The following is a 25835-nucleotide window of genomic DNA, read 5'->3' as shown; positions in this document are numbered from 1 at the left end:
TTTCCTTTTCTCAATCCAGGTTAATGGCAGTTAATTCTCTGGAGTTAGGTTCTGCTAAACCAAGAAACCTAATGTAAGTAGTAGATAAAACATGTGCCCTTCTCTGGCTTCCCCAGAATTAAAATGAACACATGGTACAATAAAACTTGGCAACAAAGTAGCAAAGATCTTCTCTTGAGTTTGGGTTTATGCAAGCAAAGCCAGCACAAGTAGTCTATTTTTTTATTTCCAGCCTTCAAATTAATTTCAAAATCTGAAGAATAATTTTTACAGCACGTCTCTAATTAGCACCTATTAGTAAAGCACCATAATTTAATGGAATGCCCTTCACTACAGCCAATAACATGTTTTCCATTATTTAAACAAGGAAGGATGCAAGCTTCATGCTTTGGAAGCTGTTTGTCACAGTAAACAGTTCTCTAGTTAGATTTTTCCTAGTAAGCAGGACAGAAGCTTTCTATTTGTATTTCCAGGTCTATGCATTCTAATGCACTAATCACCTCCATCCAAAGTTACCTGTACATTGGGTCTCCTTTTCCTCAATTTAACTTTTGGTATGCCCACACCAATTTGCTGAAGTAACAAAAAAGCAGTAATTTATATTTTTACACTATTAGTAATCAGCCAACGTACAGAATGGAAGTCTTCCCTCAATCTATACTCTCCAGTGCACATTTACTGGAAGCAGAGACTAGCCCTTGTTCCCCAGTCAAGAGCTCTCTGTCACAATTACACCCAGGTTTTGTCTAGAGAAACAATAACCACATATATGCTAAACAATGTGAATGAAGTTAACAGAGAGCTCCTCCACTTACATTTCTTTCAAAACCATAAACCATAACTGGACCCTACAGGCATCTGGAACTACCATTAAATGGATCAGAACCATAATGAAAATGAAGAAAATGATGTTAATCTTTAGAATAGATTCAGTAATTTAATTATTTAGCATTTCCAAATCTTATCTAATTAAGACTACTCTTGTTAATATATGCTTAATACACTAATTCCAGTGACCGTTTATTTAGTGGACTATCTACCTGTTCCCGTCCAGGACAATGGGAAAAATAGATGGACATACACACAGACACACAAAGAAAATTGGCGGTAAATCATAACAGTAAGCATGTGTTTAAAATGTAACATAACTAACTACATAAACTTGAAAATGGAATTTTAAGCAGTTTAAAACTGTATTAAACTGAAAGTTAAAAAAAAAGGGTTTCCTGTGTTATGCTTTGACATATTTTTCATGTGCAAATAAGAACAGGATAGGAAAGTTCTTAATGATTTTAATAAGTTTTTGAATCTGCCTTATGTTAAATTTTCTCAGTTGGGTAAACAACTTTACAAGTTCTAAATTTCTAGGGGGCTTCTTTTTGTGAGATAATACTGCAAGACAGTTTCTCAAAACAATAGTTGTGTTGAACCAGTTGTGATTTGAGGTAACAGATTTTCAGAAAGAAAGCAGAAGACATTCAGAAGAAGGGATCACTGAAAGTATAATACACCCTCACCTCGTCAAAGGTAAAGACGTACTTATGGTTTAGTCTACATCTATCGAAAAACTGCTGGCAAAGAGGGTTAAGAGGGTTTTTTGTTAATAAGTTAACAGCTACTAGGAGGTTCAACTAAAATTAATATGACATGTTAAAGAAAGTCCATGAGTTCTAAATATATCTGTCTTTGGAGTGTACCTTAGTTTTAAAACGTAGGTCTTGTATCAGTCTGAATAGCATGTACCACCCCAAACAAACTGGGAGTGAAAAAGTCTAGTCTTTGTAACTGTTAATAACAATAACAATAATAATTCATAGTCTTAATGACACATTTAGACATTATTCTACAACACAAAACATTACTTATAATTTTTTTTTTTTAATATAATCTAAATCAAACATTTGAACAGTATATGAAACCATCTCTGGACTTCCGTATCCTTTTAGGTTAGAAAACTATACAAAGAAACCATGACAATTAGTATCCTAATAACCCATTTCAGATTATTTAGTTGGGATGAACCAAGTTGTTCACTCTCTAACAAAGGTTCTTTATTCTTCAGTGTTATGAGTTTACACGGCAGTATAGTAACATATGCGAGATGAACAGAATCCATATCCATCAGTTTCTCACAAGATTGTGCCTAAAATGAAAATACTACATTGCTTTTATATTTTATAATTTTATATTTGATATTTTATACATGATATGTTATATTTTATATTGAATTATATTAATTATACATTTTATATTCCTTCTGTTAGCAAAAAGGGAGCTTCATTTGTATATAAGAAAAAGGAATTAAAAATAGACTATTTCCCATCATGTGAATTTCTAATAATCTCTAATGAAGAAATGATTTGGTCAGCAATGATGCATATATTTGGCTCAGAATAATTCATCAAGTCATCAAATCAAAACTTTCTTTTTTTTTTTTAACACATGAAATCGTTACGCATGTATCCAGAAACTGAAGTTCTTCTAAATTATGAAGACTAAGGGTCAAAAGGATATTTCAGCAACAGTTAAGATCAAGTTATTTGTTCTCTTCTTCAGAAGCATTTTTTTCCTTTTTTCTTTTGTTACACACTTAGCAAAAGATATCAAACGTATTCATTACTTCACCAGGAAATTAATTCAAATAGTTACAAAGCTGACTTCCCCAAGCTTAAAAATATAATGAATCACTAAAGTATGCAGATGAATTCTTAATTTGTTTTCCTGCCTTTAAGAGTTAAGATGTTGAAGTAGTGAAAAGCGGGTATGCTATCCCTCTTGTAGGTATGATGTGACTTTCTGGTGAAGAGCCAAGAGAAGACAGTTGCATGACCTAAAGGTCAATGACTTGCTACTATTCTGCTGCACAAACACAGGTGAGAGGAATAAAGTGATGGCTATGCATCCAATTTACAAAAAGCAGTATTTCCATGACTAAAGGCAACAGACACAGGCTTCCATTACTTCAGAATTTTCTCTAAAGTGTACTGAGGGCTAAAAAACAACAGTAGAGTGACATCAAAGTTTTAAATCCTTACTACTTTCATTTGCCTGTCTATTGACAGCTTGCATTTATCTTAGACATACATTGCTCAAACCATCTTAATGAGCAATTTTAATATTGATAACTGAGTAACATGGATATATTGTTTGGTCTTCAATACTTACACTGATTCATTATTATTCCTAACTTAATGCCTGTAAATAATACATATGATTTATATTTAATATTAACCTTATGTTTGATATAATGTGTCATTTGATCACTACAAACTCAAGATATAAAATATGCTGAAATTACTTAAAATACAAGCATTATCAAATATTCCACTAAACAGACGACTGCTGGATATGGAGAATACCTTCACTAAAACAAAAATATCCATTCATTTTGAAATATCTCATCAAAGCCTGGAAGGCAAGTTATTTAAGAAGGAGTCACCACAAAGTCAGGACTACAGTTAATTGATATAAAAGCAGACTTAAGTCTTGGGTTTAAATTTTCCTGAAATTTGAGGACAGTCCTGTCCTAATCATATTTAGATAAAGATTTTACCGTTAAGGATGAAAGACTTTCTCAAGGTGACCTACTGAAAGATCTAGTATTGTGGGATGTAGTGCTTGGCTAGATCTATTCCCAGATCTATTTCAGCTCTGGTAAACAGAAAATAAGCAAATAAATAAATATGAAAATGCAAGTAAAATACATTGAGTTTGCCCCTGATTTCTGCAAGTATGAAAGTTTCAATTTCTGAAATGAGAAAGCATCACAAAATAAGCATGTGCACTAGTAAACTCTTTGGTTTGCTTCAAGAGCATCTCGCAACACACTAGAAATTCTTCACAACAATATTGCAGCTACCACTAGTTGGCTTTATATTAATATGTAGTCTATTAAACCACTTATTTCTTATATAAAAATGTGAAATATATTTATTTTGCATTTTATGGATAACCAAATTTCATACAAGCCAATGATGACCTCTGTCCTGACTAAATGGATTTGGATGAAGCCATAAATGCACCACAGATTTTCCTGACTTCCCCACAACTGAGAATTCTTTACTACTGCTCTCTGGCAGATCTTAGTTTCTGTAATTTCTGACAGTGTCCTCTTATTATAGTGAAATAAATTAGAACATTTTTCATACCTTTGGTTGGAGATTTGGATGAAGTAGCACATACCCATTAGGATCAATTGCAAAATAGTATCCATTTGGACAAAGCTGAAAGAAAGAAATGAAGTTTAGCATTATAAGGTTTTAAGTTTTCAAGCAATGGTCACACTGAAGAAAATACATTGTCTCAAGCATCATGAACTATATGAGATATTAACATAGAGAGGATAATTTCTTAATATTTATTCTTCTAGAATCATAAATTTGAAGAATAATTTTGGCTGATAGAACCTCTGGAGGTCACCTTTAGAGTACAACCGCTCACTGTAAACTGAGCTAACTTCAAAATATGATCCAGCTTTGAAGTTGGACTAGGTTTCAAAGAGTCTTTGAATAACTCCACTGGTGATTCCACAATCTGCTTGTGTTTAATCACCCTCACAAAGATTTTTCTTTCCTATATCCAGTTGGAATTTCCGTTGCCACCACTGTGTTGTTTGCCTCTTGCCTGCTGCTATAAACCTTCAAGAAATGTCAACGTCCATCTTCTCTATAACTCCCATTAGGTAACCCATTAGGTTTCTTCTTCAGTCTGAACAAACCCATGTCTCTCAGCTTCTTCTCATACATCGTGCAGTCCAGCCCCCTTTGCCAACTTAGTGGCTCCACGCTGGACTCTGTCCAATACCTCAGTCTATTTCTCATGCTGAGGAGATCAAACCTGGGCACATTATTTCTGATGCAGGTGTTCACTGCACAGTTGGTCTTCTTTGATGCAAGGGCACACTGCTAACTTATGTTCAGCTTGTCCCCCACCATGACCCCCAGGCCCTTTCCTGCCTTTTGAGGCAGTCTGTCCCAGCTTGTACTGAGGCATGGGATTATTCCATTCTAAATGCAGGACTCTGCATCTGCCTTCAGATAAATTCATGATGTTCCTTTGCTTCCTCAGCTGCTGTTTTCTACAGTACTAGTTGTTTTCTTTGAAATCCCCTGGATAGATGTTTACATACATAAATCAATCATACTGAGTAGGCTACAGAGAGAAATGCATATTAAAGAACTTTTCTATAACAAGCTGTCCTATATAAATGCTAGTATTATTATTAGCTGAAACGATTGTGTACTCTAAACCTGTGGTAAGAACCAAGCATTCAACTGAAAAACAGTGCTTTAAGCTACAGGAAAATAATTATTTGGAATATATCCCCCAACATAAAAGTTGCCTTTACAGATGCATCTTGATGGACAATTCACACACAAACACATATATGGCTGGAGAGAAAACCATCAGAAAATCTACAACAATGGAAAAGAATATACGAAAAGAAGCCTGCTGGTATTTTGACACACATCCAGTCATTGCTGTACGACTAATGAAAGAGCATGAAGAGAAATCATACATAAATCATGCATAAAACAAACCACCAAAGCAAGCAACTTACCGTAAATCGGGGTGTCAGTTTTTTTATGTCCTCCAAAGAGACATCAACCCCCATCACTCCAAGAATCAGCTGATTCTGGTGAGATTCCAAAACATTAGACTATGTCTGACATATTTAGAATGCAGAATAACTGCAACAGTGAGTGAATTTTGATTTTGCTTTCATCTCTTCTTTGACAGATACACTTGAAAAGTTGCTTGTATGTGTCTGTTCTAAATGTTTTAAATACTATCCAAGTGATTCAAAATAACATTCAATACATTCAGAATTTAGCATAGAATATGCTAATTGTTTATGAAAATGAATATGGATTTTTTCTGGATGAATAAACAATAAATGTAAGAACAAAACAGGTAAAAGCAAAAGCAATGCATTAATATTGCCAATAATGTAGATACTAAATTACTAGCACAAGTATAGAGCTACTATTGCATGCTTAGGTTGGGCAATTAATAAGTGAGATCCCAAAACAATTACATACTTTTGGCTGTGGTATAATGATGAATGAAAAAAACAAAACCAACCAAACAACAAAGCAAAAAACTCAGTGACTCTAGAAATCATCAGCATTTGAAATCAGGGACTCAGGCACTACATTTGCTTCACTTGTAGTTTATTTTCCTACTACAGAAAAGGAAGTTAGACCTTTATACAGTATCACCTGAATCCCTTCTCCTTATTAAATAAATTTGGAATAAGCACTGGAAGATGCATCTTGCAGTCTGTACCCTAAAGTTCAGGTAGAGATGTAAGTTGAGCATATTCAAGTTCTCTTGTTTCTCTGTATTAGACCATGGATGTTCTACTTCTCTGAAAGACATCTTTCGATATTCAGTAGTTGCTCACTTTGAAACCACAGTCAGTGAATCCCAAGCATTATCATGTAGATAAGACTATGAAACCTTTTTTTGTTGTTGTTGCTGTTTTATTTTTAAAGAGAAACTAAGAGAACTGTTCTGAAAGTAAATAAAAGAAGTGGTAGTGATCAAATTTGTATTTATTCATTCTGAGCCTATGTAATATCTGAAAAACCACATCAAATACTTTCTTCTCTAGACTTCTGTATATTTTGACCTGGATGAAGATGAGTACCACACCAAATGTACAGTATTATACTACACACTATAAGTCATATTCTAAGTATGATTTTTTTAAAAACAGCATTTTTATTTTGTGAAGAGGACATCAACTGATTCCATACCTGACAGTAATAGAGATGGGCAATTGCATTTGTCTAATACCTAGATTTTAATCTAAGCACACAGTGCTATTTTCTATTATCATTACAATCAATTAGTTTAAATTCTCCACACTATTGCCATTTATCCTGAAATAGCTTCACCCTGTCACAGCTTCAAAGATTTGTAAAAAGTTTATCTAGGCATTCCTTTCTTGGCAAGGCCTGATTAATATAACAATCTACTTCCCATCTAGCAGTTAACACATTCCCACTGCCACCAGGTCACAGAGATAGATCAAGGAATATCATACCCTGAAACTCAGAATTACAAAAAGGGTAATTGCATTTTCTAGTTCCCTATCAGGTAACTAGAGATGACCCCTTTGTTTCTGAGGTACAAGACAAGCAAGTTGTAGAAAGGTCTAGGGAAATACACATTATTCAAGGAGTTAGCATGAAATGTAAGTCAAATAACTGTTGTGGGGTTGTTTGTTTTTGTTTTCTTTTTTTGTGCTTTGATTAAGAGCTTACTATTTTCCCATTTTGTTCCTTGGTTAGATTGAAGACAGGTAGGGTTCCAGTAATCACAAGGCCCAGCTCCTAGGAAATGATCATATAGAGAAGAGAGAAAAAGACCTTTTAGTTAAATAACAAATACTGAACTATAAAAAATTACAACAATCCAGGGATTACTGTATCCAAACACTAGAACAGAGTACTGACTTCTAGTTTGTAGAAACTTTAAAATACTTCATTGATTTTATGCATAGAAACTTAAAGGGTTTTTTGTGCTCATGCATTACTGAGAGTAATAAATTGTTTTTTTTTTTAAGTAGATGGTGTACAAGAATGTAGGATATAATAGTTTAAAAAACCCTACATGTGTTTACAGCTGTAGTACCCACTCTACTAAAATCTCCAGATAGTAGGGGAAAAAAATAAAAAAAAAAAGGTGTGGGGGGAAGCCAAATCAAACTTAAAAACAGCAAATAGGTTCATCCATCAGGGAAAACTACTACTTTTCATATTATCACTTCTTTTCAATGGCTTGCAATAATGTCCTTCATCAGTTCTGCAAAATCATGTAGTCTCTTCAGGTACTGAGTCAAGGACTTACACTTATTTGGGAAGATAAAAGAAATTTGGTTTTCTTTTATGAACAGTCACAACTCAAAACAGTATCCAGAAAAGCATCTTTAGATAGCCAGAAAAGTACTATCTTCCATTCTAAATATAAAGGGAGACTCCTACCTTGTCTTTTTATGCAAATGTTTGGGGTATATTTCAAATTTCACCCCTTCCCACCCCCTCCCCCCCCAGATTCTTGCTCCTTCCATGTTATTTTAATGAATAAAGCAACCATATCCTTTTCTCCCTTTGTTTCATTAAAAAAAAAAACAACCTTATTAAACCACTTTAATGAAAGTCATTCTCCATTTGCCCAGTCTAATTCCACCTTTTTGAATTTTAAATCATTCTTCATGAACTTAAGTTTGTTAAGCGAAAGGTGATGAGATCAGAGTAATGTTACAAGCAAGTCAAAGAAAAGGAGAAGTGGACATGTTAAGAGAATAAGAGAAGCAGGAAATGGAGAGAAATCAGAAGAAAATATATAACAGGATATTTTTAGAAGGAGCATTGAAGAGATAGATAACAAAATGGAGGGGTATGTATGGAGGATAATACCCTCTCCCCCTCAAAAAATAATGGGAGGACAATAATCATGAATAAGTTATAATAAAATTATATACACACAAACACATATATAACAGGTGAATGGAGAAAAGCTTGAAGGAAAGACTGAATGAACCCACTAAAAATATAAAGTTACATAGAGAAGTCTGCAGCTACCACAAGTTTTACTTCATTAAAGAGATATGTTTCTATTCCACTTACAAATTTAGCTTTGGCTTTACAACAGGATATGTATAGAATATATGAACTTTCATCATAACATCCTTTATGTTTCCAGTAAGTACCTCAACAGTAACCAAGGAAACATGGTTAATGAACTTCTGGCCATTGAAATTCCAAGAAAAACTAGCTCCTCTGAGTCACATTCATGATGTGTTGATAAAAAATTTTCAGTAACTCTGTCTGACTGGAAGAAGCAGATTTTGACATTGGCATTAGATGACCATGTGAACTTGGATAAATGCATGATTCCAGATGACAATTTTGTGGTAATTTTTGCCTAGTTAGAATTACTCAAAAGGAGGTTATCTAGAGCAACAGATTCGATTGCTGCTAATAATACTTTGCATTTTGTAGTTTCCTTAATATGTTTGTTTTACAAGACTGAAGTGATAAATTCACCAGTAAGGAAATAATTTCATATGTTTTTATTTCCCCACTATATACACTGCTCAATAAAAAAAAAAAAAAAACATTACCTTGAGGAAGCAAGTAATTACAATAATCATAATAGTTTAAAGATCCAAGTTCAAAATCTGTACAAATACCTAGTAACAGTGACAGATTTCATTCTGCGTGGAATACTCTTTTTGAGGGGGGGATGTGAGATTAAAAAGTAAGAACTCCTCATCAGTAACACAGCAAATAAACTCTACTGCAGCAAAGGCACAGAGCTAGAAAACTATTTGGTTCCTTTTTCTTTTATTAAGTTGAGGGCAAGAATGAGCTACACTTAAAGATCTATGTCTAGGATAAATTGCTTTCCTCTGTTAAAGTTTAAGATGCTTAGGAGGATGCTAGGTGTGAGTAATGAGCAGCACGTTAGAAACAGCAGTTCAGGAAATTGTACACATGCTTGAAAGGCAAGAATATGATGCTTGGAACTGTAGGAAATTTAGCCATCAGGACTGTGGAAAATGAGACAGTTACTGGTCTGCTAAGATTCGCACTTTACTAGAGGTAAACACAGATCATACCAGAGCATCCAGATAGACATTTGTCCATTGGACTTGTTTGGCCTTCTCCCCAGCTAAAACCATTGGTCTGCCCAAAACATCCAGATATTCCTGCCAGAAAATGTAATAAATTCATCAGAAGGTAGTTATTAGCTCAAAGTCCAGAAATAGCATGAAAAATAAACAATAATGACATAAAAACAATTAAAAGATAAAAAAATAAAAAGGGTAAAAATTCACCACCAATATAGGAGTAATATTTAATGACTTCTTTAAAACTGTACTACCCAACAATTCAGTCTTCAGTTTTTAGTATCTACTGCCAAGGTAATTCCTCTGTCACGGCCTCAGTTACATGGATCTTGCACATCCATAACCACTGTTCTCTTTCCACAATGTGAGAATTCCGACTATTTTTTCCCAAAATTAATTGCTAATGACATAATGAAATTACAAGCACACTGCAGAACCTTCAACCGGTAAGAGAGTGGGCAATGGAGAGTGAGAGGTTTAACAGCTGGTTATGTTAAGCTCCTACAGCGATAACTTGCACAACTTCTAATGAAATAAAAAAAAAATAAACAGAATCATAAAACCTCATTGTCCCTGCTTTCCTTGAGTCTGGGAGTACAGCTAAAGCTGGTGACCTTACGAGATGCCACACTTCTAGTCTGGTTTGGGAGTGGATGCCCTCAAACTTGTTTCAGTCTTCAACCTTCTCTATTTGTCTGATCACGTTAGGGATATTTCTTGCCAGACACTATCTGGAAGAGTTTAAAAGAATTAAAGATCTCTTGTGGAAGCCAAAAAGAGGACTCTCATTTCCTGCCAAAAAATGTCATGCCTGGCCTTGGAAGGACAAAGAACTGCTGTGGCACTTCCCTGGTTTTCTGGACATGTGAATACATGGACTTTCAAACAACTACCCTGTCGGTTTGTATCACATCATATAATGCCCAAGTCCTGTGCCCTTAATTATCTACACATGTCTGCTTAAAATGTTCCTGCATCCTTTTTGATGGAAAAAAAAAAAAAAGCTCTGTTTCTCCCAGACTGGTTGGATCAGCCCAGGAATCAATCCTATTGTACCAGGTCACTGCTTCTGCCCAGCTGAATTCAGATGCTCTAGCAGGGCTGTGCCTTCACAGCCTTCTCCACATCATGTGGAGAAGCAAAGCAAGTATGGCAGGAGACAGACTACTATGAATGTCTAGACACACTATAAAAATTTACTAGGTTTATATAACTTTATAACAAAATTGCTGCTATGTCTAAATGTCAAAGAGTGACCATGTAAGGCCAGGAGAAAAACTGAGTTCAAAGCAGGGGTCTGCAGGATACACATCACTTCAAATGCTGTTGGGTGCACAAGGTCAGGGTGCTATAGAGCATGCTAGTGTGGCTAGTATGCATGCAAGCTACTGTGGGCCAGCTAGCAAGGGAAACAGGAATCACATCTTAATTTGGCTCAATGCAACCACTAAAAAAGAAAATAAATGAGAATAACTTAAGAGAATAATCCTTTCACATGTACAAGGAAGCCTTAATTTTTTTTTCCCCCGGTTCATAATGTGTTGTATACAGAGGCAAATTGCAACAGATTTAAAAAACAGGAGTTACTACGCTTCTTTGTGTTGTAACTGCAACTGGATTTGACCAACATACTTACCTGGGTGTTTATTCTTATGGCTCCAATGGACGGAATTTCATAATAATAACCTGAAATTTTGAATAGAAATAAACCCATCTTACTATAATATATAGTCTCTTGAGTAATTTAATTAATCTGGTAATTTCTAATTTAATGTTTATAGAAAATAAGGAATAACTTTCTAGTAGATGCCACCACATGTGGCCACATATGGTGGGTCACCAAACTGTATAAGCCAAGCTAGTTACTTTTAAGCACTGAGATGTGTTTCTTTTGTATGTTTTATTTAAAGCTGAGATAACATGCTGAATTTATACTCCTGAATTCCCAGTTACTCTCATGTGCAAGTATATTTAATGGTCATTTTAATACGTTGTGACGACAACATAATTATATGCTGAACACATATAGAAATGCAAGTAGAGCTACAGTCTGCCACAACAGTACTCACACTATAAAAATATCAGGTACTCTGTGGAAAGAATGAAAGAATCTAATGTGTATTTCTTCTAACTGAACAACAGAAATGTTTTTATTCAGCACAGATTCTATCACTTATTTGTTTGAATTAAAAATATTGTCCATATGCACCAAATAAGAGTGAGGACAGGTACTGAGATCCAGCTTCAAACCAAGTAAATCAAATTGGAAGGAAAGTTTGGAGGACTGGAGAAGTTAGAGTCTTGAGGTTTGTCATTTACTTTGCTGTAAACAATGTGCGATTTGATAATAAATTAAAGATTTTAATTAAGGAAAAACAAAACTTTGCTTCTTTGGATGTTCAAACAAATAATCACATCAGTTTTGGACAGAAGATTATGATCATTTTGCCTCAATAAAATGACAGAGATGACATAGGTGGGTGGTTCTGCTTTAAACCAGCCGGTCCTCATTTGTTTTAAAACAATGGAGTTCACATGCACATAGTATTCAGCAATACAAAGATGTGAGACAAAAAAATCCCTGTTCAAGAAACCCCTCATTGATTTTCTGTAATTATCTGACAATACAATCCGCTCTTCATGAAGTTGTAGTATCTTCTGCATAACCTTCCAGCACGTGGAGCGGCTCATGAGGCTACAGTACATATGCTGTTCCTACAGGATACACTCTGTATGATTTTTTTCTGTACCTCTACCTTTCTCTTATCTGTGGTTTATGTTAATGTCATGCCTGAGAACTGTATCTTAATCTCCTTCCCTACAGTCTAAATTTTCAAGATCCCTCGAAAACTATCCCACCTCTCACCTCTTGCATCTCACTGGTTTGTAAAGTACTTCCACATTTTCAGCCAGGCCTGGAAATAGCTCTGTTTAAAATATTGACAATATTGTTTGATAATTTCTCTGTTTTGCATGTATCTTTTATCTCTTGTTCCATAGTTATAGTGTAACGTATTTGAGACACCTCTTCCTCACACTCTTTTTTTAATATTTCTGATGACATTTTTCATACAGAAATTTTAGGAGAAAACATTTTACTTCCTTACTTTCACCTTTTTTATTTTTTTTCTAAATTAAGATATAGTTTCAGGATAAAATTAAAAACTGTAAGATGCTCTTAGAATCTGAGAAATAACAACAAGAATCATTTTGATATTTTCATCAAAAAGGGAAAAAATAAATCATGTCATCTGGTCCCTTGTAAGTTTTGGAGAAAAACAGAAAGAAACCCAACCAGCCAACCAAACAAACAAAAAATCCCTTTGTCCAGACCTCTTAATATAAATCAGCTTTACTTAATTTCTTATCTGTCATCACTTTCATCTTTTCATAGATGACTATTACAAGATTTCTCAGAACTGAACCATAACATCTTATTATCATGAAAAATACTGTGATTTTTTTCTTACAATATAAAGTTTTAAATAAATAGGAAATAAATATGCAGGCTTATTTTTTACATCTGTATATATATATTCATCTGCACATTATTTCATTAAACTTTTTTATTAATACAATAAAGCTAAAAAAGCAGTCTGAAAACAAAAAACTGTAATTTTTAGAGAATAATAAAGATACCACCTATCCAAAGCTCCAGCAAAGAACAGTCTTAAAGAAAAACACAGTACCTTTATTTTCACAGGCCATCCACTGTATAGGTCCTTTGTCATAATTATGCTGACCAACAGAAAATGTGAACACACGTACCTATGCAAAGTAGAAACCAATGCATATAACTTAATTACATGTCATTAACTAGCTGTGACTCTCCAGTTGATGATACTTAGGTTTTTCATACATCTGAACAGAAAAAAGACAACTGTGAAGTTTCCATTTTTTATCATCATAATAGATACACCATTATTATGATAGTTTATGCATTCCTATTAATTGGTCCATGAAGTAGAACTCAAGAAGAATGTTCTTTCATACATCTTTCATACTTCAAAGCTCTTAAATTGGTTACCATCCATGAAACAGTTTTGTTTGTTTTTTTTTCCCTTAAGGTGGTAATTATATCTTTTCAGGTTTTGTTAAGTTAGTTGATATAATCTCCTATCAATATTAGATGCTTACCAATGAATTAAAATGAACATATGCATGGCAGTAGAAATCAAAACAGTTCAAAGAAGGAAATAATTTCAGGAACAGCAACAAAAAAAAAAAAAAGAAATTCAGGTATCACAGAAAAATACTCAGACTTTGTCTTTTTCATGTAAAATCATTAAGTTAGTTCAACAAAATTTCATAGAAGGCTAAGCTTCAGATATTTAACTTTAACCTCTTGATATTCATTACAGCTATGTGCATTATAAGCGCAATTCTGTTTAGACAATGCAACTCCAGTCTATCTCAGCAACTGAGGTGAGACAATGCTTCAGAAGAATTTACCAAATTCTGTTCAAGTTTTGCACTGAAAACAGGCTTTTTTGGTTAAAATTATTTTCCATGAAAGTTATTTTATTTGAAAAAAAAAACCCCAACCTTGTATTGCTGTATAAATATTAAAAGTCCCACAATACACAGAAAAAAATACCAATATTATGTTTCAGCGTCTGGCTAAATAAATATTTTGCTCCAAAGCTGAGCATTTCTGTGAAAGATGGGAATGATAATTTCCCAACAGTTTTAATAAGCTGTTCACTGTTATCCTGTCCCTCAGCAGGAATGTCCAAGGACCAGACTGCTTTTCCATTTCAGGCATCTCTTCCTTTATGGATCTTTAACATTACCACTTCACTTTACAAATCACATATCATGACTGAATTCCTTTCTATGAAACTTGATGACTATGTTTAAAACATAACACAACTGATTTGCATGCAGCTTATGACTCAGTAATAAGGCAATGTTGTCTTTAAACAACATTTACAATATAAAACTGCAGACTCCTTGTAAACTACTGACCATTTTTCTTTTTTTTAAATTATTACTTATAGAAACTCTCATCACATTATTTAGCATGTGCAATTACTACCTATACCTTCATTTGTCAAATAAGCAACAAAAATGTGACATAATCAGAGCACATGTATTAACCAAGAGCTGCAGGAATAGCTCCACATCATCAATCAGCAACTAGCAAATGGTGAAACTTTATTAGTAGTTTTGACCCCTGTATGCAAGAAGGGTGAATAAAGCTTTGCGCTACCTGTCATTTTTAATTAACAGCATGTTTTGGTTTGCTTTATTCATCCAAGCCCTTTTTTTCTACAATTAAAACCAGGATTAAAGCAACTATTCTGTTGCACTGAATGCTGATTCAGGTGTTTGATTTTTCTTAAAATACAGAAAAAATCTGAAGTTTTTCTCTTTTAAAAACTAATAAAACTATCCCATACAGGGTTGTTTCTCAATAACTACTCAAGCCAATTAACACTCCTAGTTACACAGAATCGTAAGGAATGACTGTATATGTGACAAGATTTTGTTCTCGTAGTTTATATGGCCAGAGACATGAAAAAAATGCCTTCTATTATCTTGAAAATATCAGTATTCATAGTGTGAACATGACTTCACCTGATCTGCCTACATCTCATTTACTTTTTTAATACTGTATCACATAAATTCAAGTTACATTTGCCATCCCCTGTTTATTCTCGACCTCTTTTACAAAATGTCAGCTATAACTCTTTTAATGGATCTTTCTGTTTCTATGTAACTACTATTTATTTTTTCTAAGCTGAATATCACAATATTATTTTCTATTGGTATCTCTCAGTTCACAAGGTCCCTGCCTACTATATCTCTGTTCTTTATTTCGCACTCACCAGTGCTAGTGATGAGTCTAGTCTAGTGTCCACTGAACACTTGATTCAAAATACATTCTTCTCAAAAATTATGGTGCAATAAGAAAACCCCACAAAGCCTTTAGTTAAATAGTTGAGTGACCTGATGTCTCTTTTGGATTAAAAGTAACTAATTAAGTTAAAACAGAGTCATGTGGATTTGCTAGTGTGTGTATATAAAACACGAGTCAATTAGACTGTACGGTCTAGCATTTGATCTCAAATGTAAAAAATGAAACACTGCATTGGATTCAAGTTGTGAAATTGTATGTAATTTAGGGAAGAGAAGCAGCATGTTAAATCTGCAACAAATCTATAAAGAATTTAGAATTTAAATTATTGACAACAAGCAGAGGACAATATATTTGATTTACTGTTCCTTGGATAATTAACAGAGATAAAAAACTGCAATGAAAATTGGAGGTTTTAATTGTTACATGGTTTGGCAAGAGGGTGGAACATTCAAAAGAGTTTTCTTTTTCCTATTGCCTCATCTGGTATTGAGTAGAATGACAGACCAGCTGGAAAAATGAGTCAGCAAGTCAAATTAAACAAGCCAATTTTAGCAAAAAAACATGTTCTGTGCTAACATTTTCTGTGACAGGACCCAGAGTCAGCCAAAGGACTAAGACCCATCTGTCTATACCTCTTCCTTATAGATATCACGCCAAAGAGACAAAGGGTTTTTAAACTAAAAAAGACTGATTTAACTACATCTAATAGGAAATATATGACTGAGAACACTTGGAGCAACTAGATCAGAGACACTGGATATGAGCACCTTTCCCTTTGCCTGTCCTTCCTTTTAAGTTTGGTTACCAACGAAGTTGATTTCCAAGTTGAAGCAAACTGCCAAGTACTCTTTGATCCCAAAAAGTTGTTTTTCATCACCACCAAATCCTGTTTATTTCTTCTCCGTGCTTCTCTGAAGCCTGTTAGGTTCTGCATAAACTGCAGGTTCCTGGGTCCTTTGGCTATGACTTGTTCTCAACCACCTACACCAGAGGACCCACATTTCTGTCCCCCAGACTTTTTCCCTGGAAAGTGCAGCCTTGCCTCCATAAAAGGGAGGTCCATTTATCCTTTTCATAATGAAGCAAATCAATAAAAAAACAATGGAAGAGTCAGAAAAAAAATCTGTCATTCTGATTTTCAATGGATCTATTGGAAGTGAAGTACTCTAGAAACTCATCCCCCTAGAATGGAAAACAAGAGATGAGCAACAGGCTGCTCTGCCAGCCCAGTCTTGAAACTGTTCTGAAATATGAAAGTTCTAATTTCTACCACTGAGAGTTCAAGTACAGAACTGTGTTAGTTCTGTCAGGAATATATCATGTGCTGGTAATGGGTAGCTAATTATCTGTACTTTTCTCACTCTGAAACTAATCTTGGAGAGAAAACACAAAAACTTTTATTCTTTGTATTATTCATTTCCTGTAAATAGTAGAGCAATGTACTTAATAACAAGCAAAACAAGTGTAGAATGAATGTAAGGACAGTCAGACAGGCAGCACAGGCTGTCCAGAGATTGTAAAGCCTGCCTCCTTTGGGGTTTTAAAGACTGGACTAGATAAAGCTGATCTTATTCCTGACATTGGAATAGAGACCTCAGTAGGCCCCTTGCATCCTGACTCATCCTAGGATTCTACGAAGGATATTGAAGGAAAACAAGCAAATATCCAACTCCTAATGAGAGGAAGTGGTAGACAAAAAAAGAGAGCTACAGAAAATAGAGGAAGTAGTACTGTATTGAAGAAAACTGCCTTACCATATAATGAATTTTATTTTTATTTTGTATTTCTCCCTACCAGAAAAAGCTCATAAAAAACAAGGTGAGTAGAAGGATTCTGACTGCTACAGATATTAGGGGGACACTGGCACTCAAGTGAGAAATGAAGAACCATTAAAAGGTTGCTTTCCCTACTGACCTCAGTTGCTTTTTACTTATGCTATTTCTTCATTTTGCTATTGGTATAAAACAAAGATTAAATTAGACTCTTCCTTTGAGTTTATCACATTATGAATATTACAGAAAATTAACAGCTTGAGTGAAGTTAACTGGAAGTGGTAACTAAGCACCAAATCACACTCATAATTTAGAACACTACCTATATGTGTAGGAAATAATTGTAAGCCTATTAAAGTTTGAGGAGCTACAACCACTCTGCAAGCAGTTCAGAGTGGATGAACACGCATCTTTTTTGACAGATAAATTATGTGACTCGAATTCTGTGTTGCTGCAGGAGAGAGCTCACAATAACCAGTTATGTGCATCTTTTCATTTTTTGTTTAGGAGGAGATAAACTGACTTTTTGGGATATAGATATTTCTATCAGATATCAAGAGAGCTACACTCAAGTAGATGTACGCAAGATGGATCCCATCATTTTATGTCTATCATGTAAAAATAGCAGGAGTGCTTGACCACAAGAAACTGAATCAAAACCTGATCTCATCATGGAACTTCACTTTTCATGATAACAATATGACTTCAGAGTATTTTAATCAGGCCTTTGTAACTTCAAGTAAAGATTCGCAGATAATTGCTTTTACTATCCACCAAGAGAAGCTGTAATAGAAAGGGATAAATAAATCAGTACTTTCAACATGATCCAGGAAATTATTTTTCCCAATGCTGTGTTTATAGATTATCAGATGTGACGATTGTTTGAAGTTTATACTTAATAGATATAATTCTGAAATAGGGCAATATACAAAGCCTATTTTGCTGAATAAAGTCATAAAACTGCTTTTCTATATTCCATTATGCACTCTGTCTTCTAAATCCCTTGTACATACAGCTTTCAAACCACTTAATCATTTTGCTGCTTTTTTGCCATAGATCAGGGAATTGTTAAGTGGTTTTCAAGCTGCCACAGTTAAAACTGTGAATGCACTTTTTGCCTTACCGTCTTTACATCTGTGGCAGAAATCTGAAGATGATTTCGGATTCTGCTGTGAACTAAGACCAGAAAGCATTTATGACCTATTTGAACTGAGAACTGAACTTCAGAGGATGATCTGAAAACCCTACACAGTCATTAGCAAACCACTGGGATTAGCCACAAGGAAGCACAAAATGCAGTTTCACTTAAATTCTGGTCCATAACCTGTCACGATGAACTACTGTATTCAAGACATCCAGGGATGCAGTTCTTAACCATTTGGGTTTTATCTATAAAGGTAAAGCAGTTCTTTTTTCCCTGAGAAGCACAGGAACAAGAGAAATAGTTCTGTGTTTAACAGCAGGAGTAACACAACAATGTGTTGGAGTGAAGCTTGAGTCTATCTTTATGCAGTAAATAAAATGGGACATAACCCATTTTCTTTTTCAGGCCATGAGGTCAAGTAGCACAGCATGGTTCACATCTTTACAGCTAAATTATGTGCTCCAGGCCCTTCACCAGCTTTCTTGCCCTTCTCTGGTCTCGCTCCACCACTCTCTTATAGTGAAGGACCCAGAACTGAACACAGGATTAGAGGTGCAGCCTCACCAGTACAGGGAGATGATCACTGCCCTGGCCTTGCTGGCCACACTACTGCTGATACAGGCCAGGATGCCATTTGCTTTCTTGGCTGCCTGGGCACCAGCTGCTCATGTTCAGCAACCATCAATCAGCACCCCAAGTCCTTTTCTGCTAAGCAGATTTCCAGGCACTCTTCCCCAAGCCTGTAGCATTATATTTTGTTATAAAATCTTTTGAGAAGAGGCCCTGGCTCATGTTACCCCCTGAACTGAGCCCAGACATAGTTCAAAAGAGCCAACTGCCACAGGCCAAGAACCATACTGTTGGGTCTGTGAACAATTAAACACTATGGATAATTGTGGACATTTCTCCAGCCTCCACCCTGCTCTTGTATTTACTGAAGGAGAAAAACCCACATGGAAACCGGCTCTCAAATATTTAGATGCAAAGATAATATCAGGCTGGACTTCTCTGAATTTATAAGGACTTAAAGAAAGTATTAATATGTTTGATAAAACACCTGCTTGAGTGTTTCCATAATTGATTCCTCCTATGCTCTGATTCAGCAAGGCATTTAACTATGCAAGTAGTATCCTTGGCATAAATAGAAAAATGCTTTAACTGAGATTAATAGTCCAAGTCCTTGGAACTACTTTTCTAGACGTTTATTCACAGTTAATTATTTTGCTCAGGCTTTCCATGTATGTATGGAGTCTTCTCTATCATTAATATCTTTCATTCACTACAATTCAAACTTCAAGCTGCAATGCTAACTTATGAATTCATAGCCTAATTATAGTCTGTGTAATTATAGTTTAATAAAGAAAGGAAATAATGACACCAAAAATTAGCTCACATTACAAACTAATGTTAATACTTGTATCACAAAATAAAAAAGACCAAAAATTTATTACATGTTAAGAGATTATTGAAGACTCTCACTTGCTTTGGACATGATTCTGATTAATGATAACGTGGGCCCAAAACACATCTCAAGATACCAGGAGAACAGATCCAAGAACACTGATAAGTTATATGCAATTACTCTATAAAAAGAACTAAAAGATGAGGATTGTACCTGAAGTCTTCATAGCATATGAAAGGTGCATGGCCACTGAATAAGATTTTAAAGTGAATGCCTTAAATCCCTGAAATATGTTTTGAGAACTGCAAAGTATTCCAGAAATTAAGATAGTGGTTTTGCTTATCTTTCTTCTTTGTGAGGAAAAAAATCCTCACAAAGAAGACATAACTGCATTAAAGTGGAGATATTTTCTAGTGCAGAGGTTGAAAACACCATTCTGGTTTACATACTGAAAAAATTCAGAATTAACACTCACAGAACTAAAAACCCTACAAATTCAGTTACACTGTTCTACATCTTCCTAGTGCCACCTTGTGGAACTACAGCAACTCACTCCCCGCGCACTAAAGGGAAAGCTTGCGGCGCCCCTTCCTCTTTTGTTGTATGGCTAAAAGTATAAAGGTATAAATACCCTGCTGATATCTACTAATCCACCTCTGCTAAACTGATTAAAATTAGATAGATGGACCACTGATTACGTGATCATTTAAGTTTTTATCTAGTTTAGACCTAATGTAGGAATCCTGCATAATGATGAGGGAGCTCTGCCCTGTGTACTGGACTGTCTCCACAAATAAAGTTTTTAATCTCAGTATTTTCTAGATGTAGATATAAATCAGCTCTGGTTTATTAACTTATTACAGCATTAGTCTCAGGAGCAGTGTTAAGAAAGAGAAAAGCTGTGCTTTCAAAAACACCACTAAGACTTCACAATGATGTGTTTGATGTCTGAGAGTCAATTTGACTATGTCAACCCTACCAGAAACTGTGCCTTGCTCCATGCTCCAGCCTCAAAAGCAACTGTGGCAGCAGAGCCCACATATATGCACTGAAGTTAAGCCAGTGTTCCTTCCCTCTTCCCCTAGCTGCCCCAGGAAGAGTCCCAAAAACCTTATCTGGGAGTGCGCCAGTTGGCAGAGGCTGAAAACTTCTCAGCTTTAACTAACAGTTAATACCTATAAATGATTGCAGGACAGCGTCCAAGCCCATGTTTCGGCCCCATGTAACTTTACTAATATAAATGATGCCTTAAGACATTTAGACTAATACGGTGTCTCTGACAGAGTGCAATGCAGTTGCTGTATGCTTAGCTCTCCTACTTGAAGGCAGAAAGGGATTTTATCCAGAAAATCCCAAAGTACTCAAATAGTCTTCAGTGCTGCAGATTTGTGGCTGTAGCTCTGGATCAAAGGATGCTGATGCATGGGTTGCTTCTCCTGTGATTTCCAACCGAAGTGCTGTTCTCACCAGACCACCTTACTCCACCTCACCTCAGAAAAAAGGTAAAGCACTCAGTGTGGATCAGGTGATTTTCTAGCCACTCAGCCTGACTCCTAGTCTTCAGAGGAAGAAGTTACACTGTCATCTTTTTAACAATTCAGCTGTTGAACGTTTTACCTTGTCTACCTGGGTTCTATTTACTCTGTCTGTTTCCTTTCTTAGTTATGTTAATAACAAAGTTTCTTTGTTGAAATGAAAGACAATTAAATTCCTCCTTTCCCTAAGCTATTTGTCCCTGACACTCAGCATTTAGCATTCCCTGAAGGAAAGAGTAATTTTTTTTATGAAAGTTCCTTGTAAATTTGGTGGCCCGTATCAGGAACCAGACAAAGGACTTGACAGAGTAATTCCCACTGTACTCAGGATTAAAAGCATTTTAGGCTTTTCTTTAGATAGTCAAAACAACATTTGGAGGCAGCTCAGCAGCTGGAAAGGACCAGATTAATTAGAGAGATATTTATGGTTCATATTGTGACACTAAGCATTTTTTTTTTAACTTTGGCCTTATAAGATTCATGGAAGAAATATTACAACTATCAGCTACAGATTTAAAGGAATATTTAATATTACACTGAATACTGCAAACACTAATTTAATCACGTATTCTGCCTTTTTTTCTCATGCAAAGTCTTTGAAAATAGTGTACTATTTGTATAGTCACTCCTTCTATTCTTCACTTCCATTATTCCAGTTCCTGTACAGCATGGAAAAGAGTAGCTGATGCTAACTGAATGCAAATGCCAAATACTTGTATTAGAAAAGGTAAAAGGACAGGGGGAAAGGGAAGTGCCACTGGAAATTCTCATTCCCAGCAGAACACATTTACAGGAAATCTTTCCCTCTGGAATAATCAGTTACACAAAGTTCATGTCTGGTTTCTTAGTGGCCCAATCTTTGCAGGAACATGAAAATTCTAAATGCAAATGATTTAATGAGCTTAAAAAAGGGGTACGCCAGCTCAACAGAAGGGATTTTTGTCCATGCTGCCTCTTGGAGACTGACCTGGGAATGGAACTGTATCTTCAGATCACCTTAGAAGAGAGAGATTGAGGGATGAAAATGTTTCGGCTCCCTATCTTTTTTTGTTGGGAAAAAAAAAAGTAATTATCATGTAACAATGGAAACTCAGCAACTCAGCACTGCCATACACGACTGTGTTCAGGGCAACCTGACCTTGAGTTTGCTTGCAGGTAAGATGTTCCAGCACTAATGCAAGCAGGCAGTGATGATGCCTGCTGTCAGCAACTGGCAAATGCCCTAGAAAGAACAAGTCTTATGCACAGTCACATAATAGAGAACATCCTTCACAGTTAGCAATCAGTGCATTCTTGCTCACTGTACTTCTGGCCAAACTGCACCTGAAATATCAGGATTGCCTACGAAAAGCTTTGCATATATATCTATAGATACAATATATTCTACAGATGTACAATATATTCTACAGATGGTTTAATAATAATAAAATTATTTATGACACAGTTCATTCCTATACTGAATGCATTTTCATTTCTTTTGTTATCAGCTAAATAAGTTGAATTTTCAGAAAAAAAGCCCAAACAAACAAACCCCTCCGATCCTACATGCAATCAACAGGTAAAGCAACCTTAGGGGTTGTCTATAGCCCTAGTGTGTTTAACAGTTTGTAACACAGTTTCTTAATAAATTTAGATGTAAATTTTGCATTCACAATGGCTGAAAGTGAAGAGCAGAGACAATGTACTTCAGTTAAATCACACTTTAGCTGACAAGACATCAAACATTTTTCAGTCTATGATGTAAGAAATAAATTTTAATAGCTTCTTTCAGTTTCTTAATTGAGAAAAAAAACAAACAGAAAATGTCTTCAGCCTTATTTATAAATATATTTCTTACAGAGAAATTTATTATAGACAAAGTATTGCCTTAGGTTTTGGGTTTCTCTTTGGTTTTGTTTTCAAATAAAATAGCATATACAGACTAAGTTTGCAACAGAACACATTGAGGTTATTGTTTTTCCTGGCTACAGGTAGGCTTGAGAATACCATGTGGCCAGTCTGCATTATGCAACTCATGGACTCTAAAGAGGTGGCTTCATAAAAATATCTGTAAATAAACCAGATTATTTCTTGTTAAAATATCTATTTAAATGAACTTGGAATTATTAAAAAAGTGCATCTGCAGCTTGCACTCCAGGTTCTTTTGGTCAGTACAGATTAAATGTGTTCTTTTGCACATAACTAATAATGTGATTACAAAGCACAGAATTCCCAAGTAAGCAGCATTTAGCAACTGTCACATTTTAGTCACTTAATAATACTAAATTATTTTTTTAAATCCATTCAGTTATGCAGGCTTAGTTACCTTAATTATTCTATTAAGTGGACAAATTCTCCAGTTTCTTCCCAGAAAGTTACACTTGTATACTGATATTGTAAAACTAATTTTTGGAAAACTCCAGACTCAGTGAATACACAAGCGTAAGAATCACGACTATATAATGGGTCATTTTATAGAAAGGTATCCTTAATCTTCATAATCATCCCGTTTTTTTTTTCTTGTGACCAGTTTTGCTTCACTATCTGCAGAAACCAATTATTAACCTTTAAATTTTCTTCATTTTTATGTTTTTAAATGAATGATATTCATGAGTTTCTCTTAGATGGCACTTATAGCAGAACAACTTTTATCTTCTCTGCCTATAGATGCGCTATTATAGTCAGTTCTTATTTACATATGGCATTTGCTTCACAAAACACAGGAAGCATAGAAAAATTATTTTAAATTTTAATTATATAGGCTAATACATATAAAACAATATGATGGGAGACACAGTTCCTGAATTTCTTGTAGCAGGTTAGAAAAAAATCTTATTCTAGACGATGCCAAGACCAGTTAGATTTATTTCTGAATTTTAAGGAGAAATGAACTGAAAATTCTTGAAGCAAGCCGATCTTTTGAGAGAAAGATCAAGAAATTACTTTTATTTTGAGGAAAGGAAGGTATGACAGCAGTAAAACAACGATAAAGAGACAGGATAAAGAGACAGACTTCAACACACTCAGACAACTAGCTAGCTGAGTATTGTGGGAAGATAATCTAAAGAATAAAGGACTAAGAGATATATGGCAATTCATGAAGAGGAATATATTAAACATACAAGAAGAAACTTCCTAATGCAACGTAAGGTTAAAAATGCTTAGAAAATCAAACACAGAAACAGAAATTGAAGATTACCTGAAAAAGTAGCAGTTACAGGAAAGAAAGATTCAGAGCAAATAAAAACCCTAATATTGTTGAATAATATAATGCAGTTCCAAAAAGAACCCACATTCTGATATATTCACCTAAGTGATCTGGGGAAAAAAAAAACAACAAAAAAAATGAAAAAGAACATAAAAAATACTGTTTTCTCTTGGTAACACTTAAGTTTCTTGAAGTGTTCAAGAGCATCTTTTAAGAAAGGTAGAGATGACATTATACACAATAGGGGTAATAATAAAGAATTAATTTAAGATACACCCAGAGAATTTGAAAGAAATTTGTTAGAAGTTGAAAAGTTGGATGAAGGTGACAACATAAAAAGAGTTTCTTAAAATGTAGTAGGAAATTATGAGAAGAAATTGTACTCTGTAATGAACGTAAAATGAAAAGGAAAAAAAAACCCTCTAAGCATACTTTGCTTTGAGGAAATTTAAGGGAGCTTTTCAACAGGTAGGTGTCGAAACAGAAAAATGTTTCAACACCTAAGGAAGCTGTGGAATTGGACACTTTAAAGAAGGCATTGAATAAACATCATCAGGCATGGCCTAGGTATTAAATTGCTCATTGCAGAAAGTCACAGTCCTCCAATTCTTGAATTACAGAAGAATATAATCAACTCACACAGCATTTCACTGCAATCTCAAATTCATGAGGATGAATGCATGATAAAATGCATGGGGAGATTGAGACAGGATGAACCTTATGATGTCAAACCTCAATTAGTTCTGCCATATGTAGCATTTTGTTTATATAAATAAGTAAAATGCAGTCTGACTCTCTTGCTTTCATCCCAAAACAAACATAATGTGCTTTTTATATTAAGTGATATCCTACCCTTGCTGCCTTGATTAATCATTTCATGCCATCTGCAGCAGCAACCTCTATGTGATACCCTGAATCAATCACTATTAATGTAGTGGTTTGGAACTGAAGATCATAAAAATAGAAGTATCAAATAGCCTCCTCCATGCCAAATTTGAAGGAAGCAAGCTGCCACTTGGGTTTATGTAACAGATATACGTGATTCTAATATGACCGATAAGGTTACTTTTCAACAAATCTATATTAAAACCTTCATTAGCCTTCTGCAGATCTCAACACCATCACATGGATTTTTATCTTGCACAGTAGATAAAAATGCCATGCGGTAACAGATAAGACTCATGCTCATAATGAAACAACAGCCTACAGAGAAACTCAGTATCAACACATATGTGTGTGTGGACACATGCATGAAGTCTCTTCTGCATGCAAATATTCTTCCTAAAATA

At 34.9% G+C, this 25835-nt stretch overlaps 1 protein-coding gene across 9 annotated transcripts in view; it reads right to left on the bottom strand.

Annotated features, from left to right (window-relative positions):
* CACNA2D1 (calcium voltage-gated channel auxiliary subunit alpha2delta 1) overlaps positions 1–25835 on the bottom strand; it is a 387883-nt gene that overhangs the window by 43298 nt on the left and 318750 nt on the right. For 4 of the 9 annotated variants that reach the window (XM_061467295.1, XM_061467296.1, XM_061467298.1 and 1 more), the window contains exons 13-19: positions 13333–13411; positions 11280–11329; positions 9632–9721; positions 7272–7340; positions 5561–5635; positions 4149–4223; positions 517–573 (exon numbers count right to left, since the gene is read on the bottom strand). In XM_061467295.1, coding sequence (XP_061323279.1) covers positions 517–573; positions 4149–4223; positions 5561–5635; positions 7272–7340; positions 9632–9721; positions 11280–11329; positions 13333–13411 — 495 coding nt within the window. Of the gene's footprint in view, positions 1–516; positions 574–1697; positions 1786–4148; positions 4224–5560; positions 5636–7271; positions 7341–9631; positions 9722–11279; positions 11330–13332; positions 13412–25835 lie in introns of those variants that run through there. The other 5 variants (XM_061467299.1, XM_061467300.1, XM_061467302.1 and 2 more) reach the window with 2 other exon arrangements.

The sequence above is a fragment of the Pezoporus flaviventris genome, unplaced genomic scaffold, assembly GCF_033815535.1.
Source record: "Pezoporus flaviventris isolate CSIRO_AGI_PZ_B2104156 unplaced genomic scaffold, CSIRO_AGI_Pfla_v1 ptg000045l, whole genome shotgun sequence".
Taxonomy (NCBI): domain Eukaryota; kingdom Metazoa; phylum Chordata; class Aves; order Psittaciformes; family Psittacidae; genus Pezoporus; species Pezoporus flaviventris.
The sequence above is the reverse complement of the archived record's forward strand: the minus strand, read 5'-3'. Positions and strand labels throughout refer to the sequence as shown.